Genomic DNA, 18,882 nt, shown 5'->3' on the forward strand with positions numbered 1-18,882 from the left:
CATATAACTTACCTCATTTTCATCCTCCATGATTGCATAAGCGATCAAGAAGTTTTTGTTTGAAGGCATCATTCCAATGATCTCAAAGAATGGCATCTTATACTTGTTTGTTTTATATGTTGAATCCATACCAACAAACAAGTAATAAGATCAGAATAGTGTGATCAATGTAGGATGTGCCATAAATAAGTGAGTCACAACATTGCTGCCCGGCACCGCTTGCGTCCAATGTACGTATTCCTTATCTATAGCAAGCCGATAAAACTGACCGATTACATCCTGACCCTCAAAGCTCTTTGTCCTGATTTTCTCCCTATAGTTATAGACATGTCTTTGTATCGGGCAATCCTCTGGATGTTTTTCTTTGATTGCAGCAAAAATAGCATAAGGCTTAGCTTGAGCTGAACTCATTTCACGAACAAGTTTTTTAGAACCGGGCTTAGTCCGCTCATTTGTTTGTAGCCCTGGCGATATACAAGCAACTGATGACAGTGCTTTTCTCTATCTCCAGCAATCTCATTCACCACCCAACCGCCTAATTCAGCGATTTCCGGAACCTTTATCTGGAATTTGCAACCATAGTACTTTGTTTTTGTATCCCTCCGTACTACTTCCTCCATATCCATATCCCTTTTCCTTCTATAATTCTTAATACCACGAGCACATTTAACCAATATCCACTTTGACCTGCCCCTTGTCTTGTGAGACGCTGTCGTTAACTCGAAGCCGATCCCAATTGCCGTCTGTTTTGCCCAGTTAACAGCTTCATGATATGTTCGAAACGTTTGTTTGGGGAAAAACTGCGAACTATAATCAATGTCGTTTCCGCCAAAATCTTCAAACGAAACCTCCTGCAAATGATAAATAACGAACATTACATTCCAACACGCGACATTTCTACAGCGTTTCGGTGTCTAAACCCGAAAAAGCAGCCACAAATATGCTCGAATATGTGAGCATCACGCCCCACCATGTGGTGGGGCGTGTGAGCATCACGCCTCACCATGTGGTGGGGCGTATGAACATCACGCCTCACCACATGGTGGGACGTATGCACATCACGTCCCACCATATGGTGGGGCGTATGAACATCACGCCTCACCATATGGTGGGGCATAATATTCAAACGCCCCACCACATGGTGAGGCGTGATGCTCACACGCCCGAGTTCGAACCAACGATTTTTTTCCCAAAAAATTGATAGAAATCAATGGAAGTTCAATCAGAAAAATACCTCGACTTCAGGGACAACGTCATTCTCGTCTCTTCGCGGTGATAACAGATCGCTCTCCATTAAATGTGTTGTCTTTGATTTCGGAACAAAATGTATTTGGGAGAGTTTGAGAGAGTTTGGGAGGGTTTGGAATTTTCAATTTTTGGCTAAAGGGCGGTTACTTCTTTTGTCGGGGCTGGAAGTGTGAAATTGGAGCTGGGTATAGTAATCCACATAAAATTTGATACAACTTAATTAAATGTAGATGAAAGTTAATTAGCGATAGAAGGGCAAACTTGTTATTTTTTATATAATTTATGAATGAAGGACTAAGTAGTTAGTTTTGTCAAAACTTGTGGATATTATAATGTGTTTTTAAAAATAAAGGGACTAACTAGTGTAATATGCATAAACTCATGGACTAATAAATTATTTACCATTTTTTTATGAAAAAAATCTAGAATTAAATGTTAAACTAATGTCCAATCATTGCCCTGTACAACATATTACAGAGTGAGATATTACTCGCTATCTATTTTTTAAGGTTAAGATACAAGAATTAAGAAATGCAATTAATTATAATTAAAAGACTTTGTTACTTTTGTATTAATTACATTAATTAATTAATTTTTCTCTATTTTCAAAATAAAAAATGTAACTTAAATAGTGATATATTTGGTAAAAGTCAGTTAATGTGTATTGCATTAATCAAAACGTCATGTATTATGCAACAAAAAAAATATTCTCTAAAGAAACATCTATTATGGAACGGATGGAGTACAATTGATCATATTCAGCATCTTCTGCCTCTTAATTGCATTAACTTGTTGGCCGCAACTTTGCATTAAAACCCTTTAAAGCACACTGATCAATGTTAATGGATTGGAACTAGTTCTGACCGCTTTTCAGTCAAGTTTGCATATGATCTTATTCGCGAGGAAAGTCTTGTTTGTGTGCTTAAAAGTTGGAAGCATTTTTAGAAATGGCATGGGCCCCAAAGAATTCGTAGTTTCCTTTGGCTGGTTATGAAAGATAAGCTACTTACAAACCTAGAGAGAAAGAGAAGACATCTTGATGCGGTAAGCCTCTACGACATATGCTCCCTTCATGTGGAGTCCATTATCCACGTTTTGAGGAACTGCCTTTTGGCACGTTCAATTTGGCTTCAAATCCTTTCCTATGATTTTTGGGTTTTTATCGCCTCGAATGAAACTGAATGGTTCTATAACAATCTAAGTCTAGGAAACTAGTTCTCCTACAAAGAATGGCATCTTGTTTATGTGATTGCTTGTTGGCACTTATAGAAAAAGAGGAACCTCGTTATGTTCCAAGAGTCTAAGAGAACTACTATGGAGATTGTGCAAAACATTAAAGTGACTGTTAATGGCATCATTGATAGTAATCAGACTTTCTCCGAGGATCTGGCAACGCATAAACCCATCAGAGAAGAGGCTTTGGTTGGATGGAATCCTTTGGGTCCACTTAGGTCAAGCTCGATATAGATGGTGCTGTTAAAGGGAGCTCATTATTAGTTGCGGCTGACGGCCTTATCCACAATAACAAAGGTGACTAGATTCAATGTTTTGCTTAGAATGTGGGTGTTTGCTTAGTGGTTAAGGCAAATTCATGGGCGTTATGAAAGACTTGAGACTTGTTTGGTCGCTGGTTACAAAAGAAGCTCGTTTGGAAGTTGATAGCAAGATTTGTGTCGACTTTATTTCTTGGCACTTTATTCCCCTCAAGGAGATCGCCTTTCTAATGGAGACCATTGTGGAGCTTATTGGTAAAGATGTGGAGATTTTTCTACGCCACATCTATAGAGAAGGAAATAGAAGTGCAAGCCAACTATGTGGATTCTTTATCTCTTGAAGTGCGCATCCTCAAAGAGTCACCTCGAGACTAAAGGAAGATTTTGGACCAAAAGCTACTAGGCGTTTCCTTACCCCGGTTTGGTGTGTGCACCCTTGTACTTCACCTTTACTTATATATAAAAAAAAAGGATGGAATTTAACGAATATATAAGTTTCTTATTTTCTCCCGTATCATTCCACCACTTTTGGAGATGGTTTACACCTCTATAGCTAGAAATGTTGGCCACGTTACAAAAGTGAGAAGAGATGACCCATTACCACTCCACCACAACATAGTGGTTAGTCCTCTTTTTTTTTTTTACTAACCTACTCATGCATTTAAGTTTCCTTTTCTTTCTCTGCTCTCATTCCCTCCACTTTCTGTATTCCCTCTGCGGCCTTGCGGTGATGCAGCAATTACAGTAATCTCCAGCGGTTTCCCCTCCCGTCCCCTCTGCTGAAATTCATCCATTTCCTCTTCATCTGAGTTGGTACGCCGCATGAGGTTAGGGTTTCTTTCTTTCTTTCTTTTTGTATCTGAGTTAATGCGTGTGCTTATATGTTAAATGTCGACTGATTTTTTAGGTTTGGGATTCGAATTGAATTTGTTAGGAATGTGTTTGTGGTGTTTTGGATGCTTGCGTTTTATTCAATTTCCGATTCTCATTGGATTGGGTTTCATCAGTTAACTATTTGCGTTTGATGCTTTAAATTTGTTGGATTATACCTATTGTTAGACTGTTTAAGGAAATGCTCTGTAAGAAATTAGGATAAATAATTTAGGCATTACACCCATTTGACTCTCCAAATTAAAGTTTGGAAATCAATTAGTAACCTAAACTATCAAAATCATCAATCAGTTCAAAAATCATGAAATAAGTTCTAATTCTATCCTAAAATCAGAAACTGTCACTATTTGATGTAGACTGTTGTAATAATCTGTGTTGGTTCAAAATGGATTTGAGGAGGAGGGTCCGAAACTATTCAACCGAATGATTTGCGATGAGGCATCAATTGATGATTTTTGTTTAGAATAGGAATCAATTGATTTAGTTTAGGAACTTGATTGATAATTTTTATAGTTTAAGGTCCTAATTGACTTTAAAGCCTTAGTTTGGATAGCCAAATAGGTATTATGTCAATAATTTATTAGTCCTTGATTTTTTATATATACACTAGTAAGTGCTGGTATTAGCAAAAATACTGAGTTCTGTTGCTATTAAATAACTTTGACTAACAGATTCTTGTATGGTTTTTAACAGGGGGGCTAATTTGTTATTGACCCTAATAAAATTTAGGACATTATAATGAATTTTTGCTAATACGAAAGTTGACCAGTGCAATAGATAAATGGTAATAAATTATTTATCCAAGAAATTATGACAGAGAAAAGTAGTCATTTTGCATATGTTTGTGCCTAGTTCTTGAAAACAATGGGTTTCTAGCTTGATTCTGGTTCACCAAACCAGAAAGAAAAATGAATTTCTTTCATAAACAAGGATTAAGCTCATTGGATGTGAGATAATATGTGATTTATGATAGGAATTAGTACTCTTTGTTTGACAATACACCAAGTGATAAATTCGAGTATTTATCCGTAACTTGGTAGACTAGATGGGGTCTTAAGTCCAGTCTGACCTGCAAAATAAGAGTGCTGGTTAATTGATTGTGGGAACTCCGATGATAAAGTCATATGGCTATGTGAATCAAGTGTAACGACTTGTATAATGAGAGTATTAGCAATAATGATAATTTGCATACCTTTATATAGGATGTAATCAATAAGAGAGAATTTCATCCAATAGGTAAGTAGTATAAACACAATAGGACACAAACTTCCTGTTTTGAGGACTCGCACGTGATGATGATATAAGAGAGAATTTGGCAAACTGCTAGGTAAACACTTGTCCTCAACATTTGGTTCGGATAGCTAGGTCCTATTGGTTCTATCATCATTGAACCGGAGATAGCATCCAGTATGTTATCACCACCAAGTGAAAACAAGGAGAAACCAGAATATGTCAAAGCTAGAAAAGCTTTATTTTTACTAAGACTTTGTTTCTTATACAGATTTTGATGTTTCTATTTGTCTTTCTGAACTAGGATGTATATGAATTGGAGAATTTCTAAATTCCACCCTAAAAGAATGAGAGCTCCATATGTTTCATAAGAGACCATTTTTGCATTTTGGTTAGAATCCCATTATCCGTGCTGCTTAATCTTTGTTTTAAGAGGAGTGGTAAGAGTTGTAGACAGTATTGACTATTTTTTGAGAAATTTTAGTATATTTTTGGAGCACATGGATCCTCCTTTAGACGTAGGATTGCAAAATGGAGCGGGAATTATCCATCCCAGACGAGGATCCTCCCAAATAGGGATGGAATCCCCATTTATTTTCTCCCTGGTGTGCAATGCACCTGGTGCGTCCCCCTCCGCTTCTGGTTTAAAATGTATCTATTACTTGAAATGATCATAGTTATTAAAAGCACATAAGGCTCCAAACACACAAAGGCATTAGGCCGGCCGCTTTAGGATCCCCCGAGGCACACATTGTCGCCAAGGCAACGACAAGGGGTGTGTATTTGCGCGTGTCCGTGGTTATAGGAGGTGTGCCTAAATGTTACACAGGTTTTTTTAAGGGTTTTAATCTCCACCATTGGATTAGACACATCTAGTGTCCAAAATAAACATAAAAAAAGTAAAGAGGATTAGATCCTTGAAGAGACTGCAAATACACAACATGAATCAAAGTTTGTAGATGAGTACGAAGAGGATTAGATCCTTGAAGAAAATTTGATGGTGTTGGAGATGAGGAGAGTGACGGTGATGAGTAATGATTGACGAATTCGGTAACTTTTGATAAAAAGTAGCTATTAGTCAACTTTGCGTTTACTCCCTCCGTGCTTTTTTATAAGTCGTTTAAGTTTTTTCACCAGGACCAATGCAACATTAATTACACTATTAAAATGACTATTTTACCCTTAATATCTTTCTCCTAAATAAATTTATATTTTCTATGCAAAAATTATCTCTTCTTAAATTTTATGGCTTAATTAGGATTATTTGCATTAGTAGTAAACTCCTCTCTCTTATTATAATAGGGGTAAGGTGCAAAAATGCTCCTAACTTTGGTAGTCAAGAGCAATAATACCCCTAACGTAAAAAAATGGTACAATTAAGGACCCAACATTGACAATTTGGTGCAATTCTACCCAAACTAACATATCTCTTTGAACTGTTAGAATTTCTATTTCCACCAGTCGATTTAAATCCGCTAAATGTCATTTTGTACCGTCATATTCTACGTCTACATCTATCTGTGGAAGAATCCCAAATCTAACTTTTCAAATCCCTCCCCCATATCTCTTAATCCAAAAAACTTATAAATGGCAAAACCAGTATACTACCCATATTAACTGACTCTTCTCTTTTACCCCTCAGCAGGATTTTGCCATTTTTTTCATCATTCTAGTTTCCGTCCTAACCAGTTTCTTACTTCTTGTCAGCGATTACATGAAAGGAATCACAGCGGAATAAGAAAAAAAATGGAGTAAAATGAATGATTTTGGCGTTCTTAGATTTTTTGGATGACGAGAATGGGGTGAGAGTTTTGAACATGTAGATTTGGTAAGAAATCTGTGCATTTTCCCAACACTAAGAAGAATACGAGGTTACAATACATTTAGTTATTGTTCTTGTTGAGCAACGTTAGGGGCATTTTTGCACCTTATACCTATTGTAAATAATGGAAAAATTGAGAAAATATTTCTAAAAGTGCATTTGGTAATACAAAACGACATATAAAAAAGAACAAACTAAGAAAGCCAATCATATGATAAAAAACGAAGGGAGTACTATTTTAGTTGAACACTTGAACTTTAGGAATATGGGATTTATTGCATGTTAGAATCTATGATTAAAAATATTGTCATGATTTTCGAATTTATCATTTTTTATATTTCAAATATTATCACTTATGGTTTTATACCTTTTGATTCTTTTACTGCGCTGTGTCGTGACTCGTGAGTATCACGCCACTGCCTTGCGCCTTGATACACTACGTGCCTTTAATAACTGTGGTAATGATCTAGTTTATAGGAAATCAAACTAATGGAAGTTTGTTTGCAGACTCAAGGTCTAGCCATGAGTGAACAGGAGGCAGCAGATTCATCGGGCAATTCTCGCAGAACTCTAGTATACTACTATCACCATAAGCGAGTCAAAACGAATGATGGTGGCATCAAGACGCACGCTGGAAAGTTCATCAACTCTGAGTTTTTCGGCAGCGCTTATCCTAGCAATCAAAAGTTGCAACAGACGGAAGATAAACTTCGCTCGATGAGGGAAGCACTAATGGTGAGGAGGTTGCAACAGATGCGTGAACGACTTAGCTTGTTGCAGCAAGATCTAGCTGGAAAAGTAGACGACGAACAGTTTAAAAAGAGGGCGGTTTTGGAAATCGTCCAAATGTACATTATCAAGAAGCAAGAAGATGAAGTAAAGAAGTTGGAGGAAGATTATGATAAACTCATAAAGGCAATGATGCATATTCCACTACCGCCATCATCACCACCGTCTCAGCCAGCAGTGGCAGTGGTGGAGGCGGAGGCGGAGGCAAGCACTCCTCAGCCGCTGGAAACCACACCGCCGCTGCTGGGAGTATAAAATTGCACCTCCTGTCCTACTTTGATATTTTGATGCTGTTTTGGTCTTGAAAGGGGAAGGAGAAAAAAAGAAATTAACCCAGCCCTTACGAGCTAAGCTTTTTTCTGCATCCCTAACCCTTAGAGGCTGGCTCGGCCACTGGCTGCCCGGCCCCCTGTACCGCCTCCCCCCTCTACTTATTAGCATTGATGGTTGCTTGTGTTGTATGCACGTAAAGTTTGGATTTTTTTCACGTTTGGATATTAATGTTTATACCATTTACACCTATAATTAGGAAAAATTATTAAAAAATTGTTTGTAAAGATTTTTTTGGCTGTTTAAAAGTTCAGAAATACGGGGTAAAAGCTCAGTTTTTAAGTTTTGTTTTAAATATTTGTCATGTATCTGAAATAATGTTTCAGTGCAAAAGTCTACATTTCTAAATGGAAAAAAAAAATACTCGTAGTTTTTAACTGATGGCATCTCAACTAGATTGGCACCCATGCCGTAAGCCAGATAAAACCCGAATTTATTAAAAAAAGAAAAATGTTATACAAAAAGAGAGAAAAAGAAGAGACTAAGAATAATACAAGTGAATAATATTACAAAGATCATAAAAAAAGGACAGGTAGAATGCAGGTGCTGCATTCAACCAGGAAATGGCAGGAGAAGTGACACCGAACCGGACTAAAGCGTCTACAACCCGATTTCCCTGTGTAAATATGCATAACCGCAATATCCATGTGTAAACACCGAGTCGGGCACTTCAAGGTATTATGGCCGGGGAATCACGTTGAGTTTAAAATTATTAAACCACATATTTTTGCAATTTGCATTGAAAAATACAAGGTATCATTCAACAGTTAATTGTAAATTAAGTTTCAATTCCGATTAAAATCAATTCAAAATGCAGAGTTTTGACAAAACTTAATGATAAAATGTGTTATAAACATTTTTGGGTAAAGTAAGAAAAAAATGCTCGTAGTTTACCTCATTTGTAAATGGAGGTCCGTGGTTTAAAAGTTTGCAAATAGAGATATTTGGTATACTTTTTTTACAAAACAAAGTATTTAAAATTAAACTTTTAAGTAATAGATGACAATAAAAGCTTTTTTTTATTATTTTTCTATTACATTTATATATTGACAATTGCAACGGGATAAATATCAATTTAGTTCACAAACTGTCAGATTAGTAAAAAACGTAAAATTCCAACATATTATTTATTGTTTCAATTTAAGAAGTTTTTTTCAGAGGTTGTGTTTTTCCATACTTTTCCCAACATTTTCCTGAAATAAAAGAATGGTCTCAGAAGGCATGAGAACAAAATTTTGCACAGATTTACTTCCATGAACTCATCCAAATGACATTCAAAATGACAATTTTGATGTTTTTTTGCTACCATTAGTTACAAATAATAATAAAAGAAAACTAAAACTATCAAAATGCAATTAGACAGTACTAACTACTTAGGGTTGTAAACGGCACATGGCCGGGGGATCACGGGGTGTCTCTTGAGTACGACCCTATAACTACTATAACTTTCAGCAAAAAAAATTAGGCTAGTTTTAATTTGTCTTTCAACAGATAAGTAGCATCTACTTTTTACTCAAGTTACAGCCATCTACACATCAATTATCCAACTGCTCGAATGGCACGCGCACAAACAACTGACCGTGCAGGGTAACCACAGCAGAAGTCTGGTGTGGGTCAATTCTCGAAGGCAAACTGACGACCTGAAATCAGAGCAAACAATTTTGATTACAAGTCGTTCTGTTTGGAAGAACACACAAGTCGGTCGAATAAACAACATTTAAACAGAAAACTAGCATTTTGCCGTCATTTACTTTCCAATTGATCTTTTGACAAACCTTTTTAAAGGGTGTGACCCCCCAAGGATTATCCGGGTGCTCTGGTTCACCGGATATAATCAAGCGTCCGGCTGGATCAGACTGAACATGCACCTGACAAAACTAAAACTATTAGCAGAAGAAGGATGTTACGGTGCAGTAATTAACAGTTTCAAAGTCGCAACCAGTGAGAAAATGAGCTAGAAAGTGGGCTTCAAGAAATCGAAAAAAAAAGCTTACCTCCTCACGCAGCAGTCCAGGAACTAAAGCGTATATTTCAAAGCAGTCACTCTGAAAAATTCAACGCATAGAGTTAAACGACTGAATTATGTAGCATACTAGAACGTTATAACTCGTAAGGTTGGAACGAGAGAAATTCTTACGGTTTTTTGCACATTGACCTTCACCCAATCAGCTGGAGGTCCAATATCAATGACCATAGAATCCATTCTGTTAAAAGAAAACCCGGTTTCAGCACTTCAAAAATAAAATAAAATGAGTCTATCAATCAACCAGAACCAAATCACAACAAAGGAGCTAGTCATCGCAACCTCATTGATTTCATGTGAGGAACATTAGCTCCGCGCTCCCCAGTTGACGGTTTTTTACGCTTCAGTAAACCTGAGTCAATATCCAAATTTAGAGACCAGTGCTTTTTTGCAATTTAAATACAGTAAATGGTGGTTATGTTACCATTTGTCTTTAGCTGCTTGTCACCCTTCAAAGCAGAATTCAAGTTCTTATCCTAATTCACGAGGGAAAAAGAAAACAAAATATAAGTTACAGAGAGAGAATGTTTTCCCAAGGCATAATAACACATGTATTTTGGTAAAAGCTAGAATTGCACTCGGAAAAATTTGTCAATTTGTCCCTGTACTTCAATTTTTATGCATTGCACATCAGTTTTTCTTATATATACACACGCGCGTATATATTTGACGCAAACAGAATCATTAAAGCAAATCAGAAATAAGAACATTGATACTAAAAGGAGGCGTAACAACTCTAGCTTATATATATACAAGACGGGGGGGAAAATATGAAGCCAAAGAAAAAATCAACTACCTGCCGGAGAAGTAAGAAGACGGAAAGATGATCAGCGACCAGCCAAAGAAGAAAGAAAATATAGAGTATGGAGAGAGAGAAGGATATCTTGAACAGATATGAACGAAAATCTAGAGTAAATGGAGAACGAGAAGGATATAGTAAATCTAGAGCGAACGGGGAGAGAGAGAGAGAGAGAGAGAGAGAAGGATATTTTCAACAGATATTAAAGAATCGCAAAAGTTAATGTAGAGGGAGACAGCTAGCATAGAGCAGAGCTCGTAGCTTTCAGAAGAAGAAAGCGCTCTAACCATAGCTTCCAGTCGTCCTCGTTTGGTTTGGCAACAAATGAAGACAGAGGAGAAATATATAACTTACCATAAAGGCTTCAAACTACGCCAGGGATTTTGGAACAGGAACTGAATACTGATGGATTGAAATTTGGAAGCCATGAAAGGATATCGTAGCCCTTAAAGTTATACCATTTGTGGAAAAAAATAATTGCGGATTTAAAGGGTGATTTGGTAACTTCTAACTGAAATTGCAATTGATTTGAAGTTACTGTAGTTTCTTTGGTTCTCCTTTCTACTATAGAATATATATATATATATATAACATTACATCTATTGAGAATAAAATGAGGGAAAATCGACTAAGGTGGTTTGGCCATGTAAGACGAAGAGCGCTTGATGCGCCGGTTAGAAGGATTGAAGAGTGGCAAAGGGATGCAATGGTGAGGGGTAGGGGAAGGCCTAAGCCAACTTGGAAAAGGGTGATTAAGAATGATACGAGTTTATTTGGAATTGAGGAAAATATGACAGTGGATAAGACGGAGTGGAGGGAGAGAATTTATGTTGCTGACAAGACTTGATTTCACGGTTTTGTATGACGGTTCATGTTAGCCGACCCCGAATCATTTCGGGACTAAGGCTTTGTTGTTGTATATATAACATTAGACCCTTGACGAACTGTACACTAGCAGTACATTACACGCGCCAACATATGATCAAATTATTTTCTCCAATTGTGTAACAGTGCATGTAATGCACTGCGAATGGAACTATCTATCAAGAGTCAAATTTTCTGTCAAGGAACAACTTTTAAGAAAATATTAGAGTACTTGACCTATAAATGTGCGAGAATTTTAAACAAAAAAAAAATGATATTGAACTCTGCAGTTCCACGCACCTTAATAATTGGCTGACAAACCTCTCCATTACCGAGAAGACGTTGAGAATGCCATCCTTGCATGGCACGAGCTGCAGCATCTCTTCGAGCTCTGCCTGATCCAAGAACAATTTGACTTCCTGGTAACTACAACAGAATTTACAACTATGGTTGACTACAAGAATGATAGAAAAATTTAATTCTAATATGAAAGCAAACAACATGATAACAATTCTCTCGCATAAGAGAAAAATAAGAAGGAAAATCGATACTCAATTATGCAAAAAATAATAATAAGAATCTATTCTCTCGCATATACTATCTAGTATGAGCCGTTTCAGATTACCTGACTTTCAACCCTGACAGGCTCTACTAAGGAATCGTCAGAAAAAGGGAGCTCTCCATTACGCATTTTATGCTTTTCATATTCAAGCAATGCCTGCATAGGTGAAGATCTTTAACTAAGTAAATACAGACAATAGAATGTCATAATAATACGGTGGATATAATTAGCATTCAGAGCCTAACCTTCTCATAAAAAATTCGAAATGTCCATGAGACTGTAGTACAGGTCCTGTTCATCAGGAACATAACAAGAGTTAAGTATTAATATATATACAATAATGTGTAACACAAAATTAGGGGTGTCATAATGGCTTGCCATGCACATGATTATATATGATATAAGCACAACAAAAATGATAATGGTGTCAAACGGATTGTCAGGCAGGTTGTCTCTGTAGATGGTGTTATGGATTCGTACATTCGAATCCAAAACAAAATCATACAGTTCAATCCATGCATTAATTGTCCAATCCATTCCTTCTTCACGGTGCCAATAAAATTTAGTTTTTCCCATATCCATCAGATAAAGGGTCAATTTGCCCCAAAACAAACTTTAGGTTTCAGTTTGGTTTTTCTAAACGACCTTGATCTTCTGAGAAGGGTTCGAGTGAGAGCATGCATGTCCGGACCCATAAGATGGTGAACATGCCTGAGCGGCCGGGAAGCCAGAGGAAACCCTGGTGGAGGACCGTAGCTAAACTGACGTGCAAATCATTCGTCAGATTTGGGTATAGGGGCGAAATACTAATCGAACCGTCTAGTAGTTGGTTCCTTTTGAAGTTCCCTCAAGAAAGTTGGAGCTCGGAACGAGTTCTATCGGGTAAAGCAAATGATTAGAGGGGGGGAGAAAGGCCCTCGACCTATTTTCAAACTTTAAATAGGTAGGATGGCACGGTTGCTTCGTTGATTTTGTCAAATCACTCCGTGTCAACATTAGAAACTGACACGTGTCAACCTATGTTACATAGAAATGGAACCGGAAACTAATTTGTAAAATATATAGGAAGCTGAAATGTGTAAATAAAAAAATATACATGGCTATATCTATAGATTTTAAAAATATTAAGATACATTTTAATTTATATCTATATATAAAATAAAAAATTACATACTGGTCAAATAATAGAAGAAAAAACGAGAATTTTTCATTTTGAAAGCTTGTACAAGATGATCTAGAAGAAATTAGGAATTTACTGAACATGTGATTAGCATTGGTTCACTTCTGAAAACACATTAAATCCTAGGAAATGAATTCCCCAATTATAAGAAACGAGTTTCTAATTATTTTACATAGAAAAACATGACCCAGAAAGTTCCTTATAAGTTTTCGATAGTTTCAAGTTCCAAAAACATGAAACGCTTTAAAACCAAAGTTTTTTTTAACATAGGTGCCAAAAAATCACCAACTATAAGCTGTCACTTCTCAGTTTTGAACAATTTGACCAAAAATACGAAGTTGCAGACTAAATTGAAACCAAGTTTATTTTGGCACAAGTTGATCCAGCGAGCCAAGTTGATGAGCGAAAATGACCCTTTATCCCACATCCAGCAGCCAAACCGTGGTAACTCACAATTCACATAACCAATTATAAGATGTAAATGCATTTTCTCTCATCCAACAATCAAAAAACAGCAATGTATTTCTCTTCCAATCAATTTTGCTAAAGTAAATGCCTCATTTCCTAGTTTATAACCCGAAAGGCCAACTTCATAAATAGAAGCTATGAATCAACTTAAGTTAGAATTATCCTTACTTTGGAGGTCTAAATGATTCTCCCACTTGTCGCCATAATTTGGACGATGTCACCTGAAAATGGAAAGAGAGAGAAGAACCATATCATACTTCTGCAGACACAAAAATTTCTAAAAATATGTGATTCTAATGCCAGACAAACCACAATTGAGAAATTCAGTACAATCAATTAGCAATTAAAGTTAATACCATTAAACAGAAAGAAAAACACAAGATGATTACTGAGATGAGGATATATATAGTGAATGAGAATTAAACAGAAACATTTTATCTGGCAAAATAATCAGGGCAAAGCAATTAAGGACAGTTTTTCTCAGGAAGGACAAATATGTGTCACCATTTTTACACTAAATGACTAATTAACTCATTTTTTGAAGTACATAACTTACCTTGAACCATAGTTATCAAAGGCGTGCCTAAGGCTCAAAAAGCGCTAGGCTTCAGGCATGTTGCCTGAGAAGCTAAAAGGCAGGCTCTGTTCAAGAGGCACGCCTCTGAGTGTGCCTTTATGATCCTAGCACCTTGCCAAAGGCGCACCTAGAGGGAAATTTAGAAGCTACGCATTGTTTTTTTAGGGTTCCAAGTTATGTTTTAATCTCAGCCCTTCCATATGTATATGATCTACGGCTGAAATTAATAGAATAAAAACAAATAGATAAAAAAAGGAAATAAGATTTGAACAGCAAAAAGAACAACACAAAAATGTTGCTCCATTTTGAAGAGTTCAGAGATATTGCTAAATGGAGAATTTAGCCACGATGAGAAGTAGTTATTCGACTATTAGCAAGTTAATTTTGAGAATTATTATAATGAATTATTTATGATCATGGAAGAGTTAGGGTGGCGGAGATGCGTATGTTGAGATGGATGTGTGGTCATACGAGAAAGGGTCGGGTGAATAATGAAATAATTAGGACAAAAGTAGGGGTTACATCTATTGAGAATAAAATGAGGGAAAACCGACTAAGGTGGTTTGGCCATTTAAGACGAAGAGCGCTTGATGCGCCGGTTAGGAGGACTAAAGAGTGGCAAAGGAATGCAATGGTGAGAGGTAGGAGAAGACCTAAGCAAACTTGGAAGAGGGTGATCGAGAGTGATATGAGTTTATTGGGGATTGAGGAAAATATGGTAGTGGATAGGACGGGGTGGAGGGAGAGAATTTATGTCGCTGACACGACTTGATTTCACAGTTTTGTATGATGGTTCTTGTTAGCCGATCCTGAATCATTTCGGGACTAAGCCCTTGTTGTTGTTGTATTTCATGCCTCGTGTCTTTGATAACTATGTCTTGAACATCATTCTATACAAAAAAAGCTACTGAAAACTGATAGGTTTATATATATTAAGGTTATATTTGTAATTATACGCTCTAGGGTTTGGCTTAGGGTTTGGCTTACACTTGTATAAATAACTCTTTTATTAATATACAATTAAGTTCCACGGCAATCTTCAAAAACCCTTTCAAAAATTTCTTTCCATCAAGTAAAGCCAGCATAAGTACCTCTCAACATCAACAGGTAACTAAACAGATTAAGCTATTTCCAGAACTGAACAAAAATCATACGTTTTCAACCGCTCCCAGTCTCCCTTCCCTTCTCAATGAAAAAGGGTACCATACTACTTTGATATGCAACAAAATAATTGAAAGCTGTCGAATGAACTTTCTTAAAATAGCAGGTTTCAAATTTTTACATGAGCATAAGCAACAACATTTGCGATTTTAAAGAAGTGAAAAACAAAACCAGAATCTTTTCTTAAATTTGTTTAGAATGTTAAAAAACTTCATCTTATAAAGATCAACTAACACGGGAAATGAAAGTTTGTACAGCTTAATCAAATACAAGTAATAAAAGTGTACACTGCAGAAGGAAGAACATTCAGGTTCCTGACTTCAATAAAATAAGGATGCAGATTAAAAGTAGGGATGCCAATTTCCAACAATAATACGATTTATAGAGACAACCCAATTGACACAACACGATTAACATGGCTATCATTTTTCTTGCATTTATATCCTTTGATGCACGGAAACTGAAACGGAATTTCTAAAAAACATAGGAAACGGAAACGTGAAAGAGAAAGCATGAACCATAATAGAAGAGCTTGCCCCACCCATGAGTAAATATTTCGTAGTAGCCTGAGAAAGGCTTTCGATGTTTTGATCCTTCTTCTCGTTTTAGACGGCCCAAGGAACTCTGCTCTACTCTACCCAAGGATGCCATTGAAGATGGTTCCTCCTTAACTGGATTACCTAGGAGCCTTAACCTACTCATTAGGCAAATCCCAAATCAAGAGGGCCGAGGAAGACCGAGAGAAAACGGCGTGTAAATATTAAAAATATAGTGACATATTTATAAATATTAAAAAATGTAATAAACATAAAAATAATAATAAATACATAAAATAACTAATTATTGATAAAACAATAAAAATGTACAATTCATAATTCCATAATTATAGCTTTTTATATGAATACAAATTTTTTTACAATGAATATAAAAGGTTTGACATCTGTCAATCATGCAAGGTCCTTAAATTAAAAAAAATAAAAACAAATAAAGAGTAACATTCCTCAACAACATAAGGCAGCATAAAGCATCTACCACACCCAAACACGCACTCGAGAAAGAAGAAACAAAAAACAGAGAAAGGAAACCAACAAGGAGAAGAAGAAAAAACAGGAGAAAAGAACGAAGAACCCAGACTCAACGAAGAAGAAGAAGAAGAAGAAGAAGAAATCGGAATTTCTACAAAACAAACAGAGAGCTATGATGAATCGATGAATACCTGCGGTTTTTCTCAAGTTCTCAAGTCTGAAGATAGATTTCAATCTCAATAAGATTCGATAATTGGAGAAATTAAGTGTGGTAAGCTGTTTAAATAGAATTAGATTTGTGACTTTTGAAATCAATTAAACTTTCAGTGAATATGATTATTAAGTCTGAATCGCAATAGGTAAGAGCTGTTTGAGTTTATGCAATGAAATGTTTTCTTCTTTTGGAAACGCGTTTCAATCTTTTGTTAATTACGGAAACGTGCCTGGAAACATTTCTTTTCCGTTTCCAGGCGTTTTCATTTTGACACGATAACCCAAAATTGCCACCCCTAATTAAAAGTATTGCCTAAACTATGAATATGCTACATTAACTAACAAGACATTGCAACCACATGAAGCCAAATATAACAGATTAATTCCAAGAGAGGAAAAAGGAAAAAACCTGTTCATAGCCTCCTAATTTGATCACTGCTCGCCATAACCTAATTGACAAAATATAATAAGGTATGATAAGTAGAGAAATCAGAAGAGTTCCTAAGGAATAAATAAACAAACACAGCTTACTTGAGCAAATTCAGATCTTCTTTGTAGAACTTCGGGGCCTTGTATTCTAAGTTATTCTCCCTATAAAAAGCTTTGACTTCGTTTGCAAATTCCGTTTGCTCCTCTTCTGTACCTGACTCATATTCATCAACCGGATAAAGTTCAGCAACGTATGACTTGTTTGAAGTGTTCATTATCGTTACATGCTCTTCATCCAACTTTGGTGTCGGTGACGACTCCTCCTTAATATGCGTTTGTGGAGCCACATCCGCATTGCTCACATCTTTCAAAGCCTCCCCGCTCTTATCATCTTTACCTTTGCCATCATCTTCAAATTCTACTGGCGAGGACTTCTCATTCGAGACATTAGCTAGACTCTCCTCGTTTTCTTTAGAATCCATATCCGCAATAACTTCATTAGCACCCTCCTTAACAATATCCTCAGACTTCAATTTCACATTGAAATATTCATCATGAATTCCATTTGCATCAACTTCAGTATTTGCTTGGACATTACTATCACTTGCAGCTTTGCTAGCATCATCATCACCACCACCAACAGATGTCTCAGCACTTTTAACATCAGGAATTTCCGCAATCTTTTCACCACAAATCCGCTCTTCCGCTTCAACAATTTTTTTATCAATAACACTATCAATTTCAACCGTTTTCACTACACCATTTTCAGTTGATTCTTGAGTTTTCACTACTGGAGGTCCTTTGGCTTCCCCTTCAACCAGTTCATCATTCAAATTAATTTTTAGGGTTTCATCCACATCATTTCCTACCTCTTTACCATCTACAATTTCATTACCACTACTACTCATTTTCACAATACAGTGAATCCAAGTTCTGTTGACACCAAACCCCTATCAAATTTGAAGTTCTCACTACTCTATTCACAATCCCTAAAAAAAGGCCACCTTAAACCCTAAAGAAACAGCAAAAAAAAAACGAAAAAATCACCGTAAGAAACAATTAAACAAACACTTAGCTCGCAAAATCAACAGGAAAAACAAAACAACAAAAAACAAAAGCTCTAAACAGATAAGAAACACTTAACAGAAATTAGTGATAAAAGAAAGAATGCGAAGGAACAAGAAACACACCCTTTTGGGAGTTGAAGCTTCTCTCAACGATAAGCGGCAAGAAAAACGTCAGGTTGAAGAGCAAAACCCTTCAAAAACATCAGAGCGGCAACGGAACTTTGGTAGATAGTATAAATTAGGTGTTTTCTGGGTTTGCAATAAATAGGAATTTTCAGTGTGATTTTCTGGTATGGGAGTGCAGAAAAGATCTAAAGAGGGAAATAGAGAGGGAGAAGAAGAGAGAAGTTTGGCCCCAAAACCCAAAATATTAAATGTTGGAGCTTTAATTTTAGTTCCTTTTTGTGTGTTTTTTTATGCTGACGTGTTAATTTTAGCTTTAATTTATGTGATTTTTTTTTTTTTAAATGTAAAAAGTAATTTAATTCTCTTCCAAAAAAAAATTAATTTAAAATTAATTAAAAAACTATAAAGAAAACGATAAGGTTGAGACCTAGGCACAATTATGGAGTATGATTTTGGTAGGGTAAATAATTGGCACATTTTTCTATTTGAGATTTGGTAAATATAGGGTAAATAATGTGGGTTACTAAACCCAGCCCCATATTCACACTTCCAGCCCCGAAAAAAGATCTAACCGCTCTTTGAACA

At 36.2% G+C, this 18,882-nt stretch overlaps 1 protein-coding gene and 1 long non-coding RNA gene across 2 annotated transcripts; one reads left to right on the top strand and one right to left on the bottom strand.

Annotated features, from left to right (window-relative positions):
* The first annotated feature begins 3,327 nt into the window (after nucleotides 1–3,327).
* Nucleotides 3,328–8,077, top strand: LOC136205308 (uncharacterized). Its single transcript, XR_010675889.1, has 2 exons — nucleotides 3,328–3,568; nucleotides 7,192–8,077. It is a non-coding gene; the product is annotated as an uncharacterized lncRNA (long non-coding RNA).
* Nucleotides 8,078–9,025: 948 nt separating this feature from the next.
* LOC136206386 (AT-rich interactive domain-containing protein 5-like) lies at nucleotides 9,026–18,547 on the bottom strand. Its single transcript, XM_065997414.1, has 13 exons — nucleotides 18,295–18,547; nucleotides 17,207–18,116; nucleotides 17,085–17,124; nucleotides 13,868–13,920; nucleotides 12,297–12,342; nucleotides 12,115–12,207; nucleotides 11,790–11,915; nucleotides 10,251–10,302; nucleotides 10,109–10,178; nucleotides 9,941–10,007; nucleotides 9,798–9,848; nucleotides 9,579–9,671; nucleotides 9,026–9,443 (listed from the first exon to the last, which is right to left on the bottom strand). Exons 2-13 carry the CDS (start codon nucleotides 18,010–18,012, stop codon nucleotides 9,339–9,341), a joined length of 1,602 nt encoding a protein of 533 aa, XP_065853486.1. The 5' UTR covers nucleotides 18,013–18,116; nucleotides 18,295–18,547; the 3' UTR covers nucleotides 9,026–9,338.
* Between the last annotated feature and the right edge of the window lie 335 nt (nucleotides 18,548–18,882).

Source organism: Euphorbia lathyris, chromosome 9, assembly GCF_963576675.1.
Source record: "Euphorbia lathyris chromosome 9, ddEupLath1.1, whole genome shotgun sequence".
Lineage (NCBI taxonomy): Eukaryota > Viridiplantae > Streptophyta > Magnoliopsida > Malpighiales > Euphorbiaceae > Euphorbia > Euphorbia lathyris.

Coding starts and splice junctions, on each gene's coding strand:
- LOC136206386 (XM_065997414.1), bottom strand. CDS start 18,012: ATGAGTAGTAGTGGTAATGAAATTGTAGATGGTAAAGAGGTAGGAAAT. Junction 12,208..12,296: donor TTCGAATTTTTTATGAGAAG/GTTAGGCTCTGA, acceptor TCACCTATGCAG/GCATTGCTTGAATATGAAAA. Junction 9,849..9,940: donor AGGTCAATGTGCAAAAAACC/GTAAGAATTTCT, acceptor TGAATTTTTCAG/AGTGACTGCTTTGAAATATA.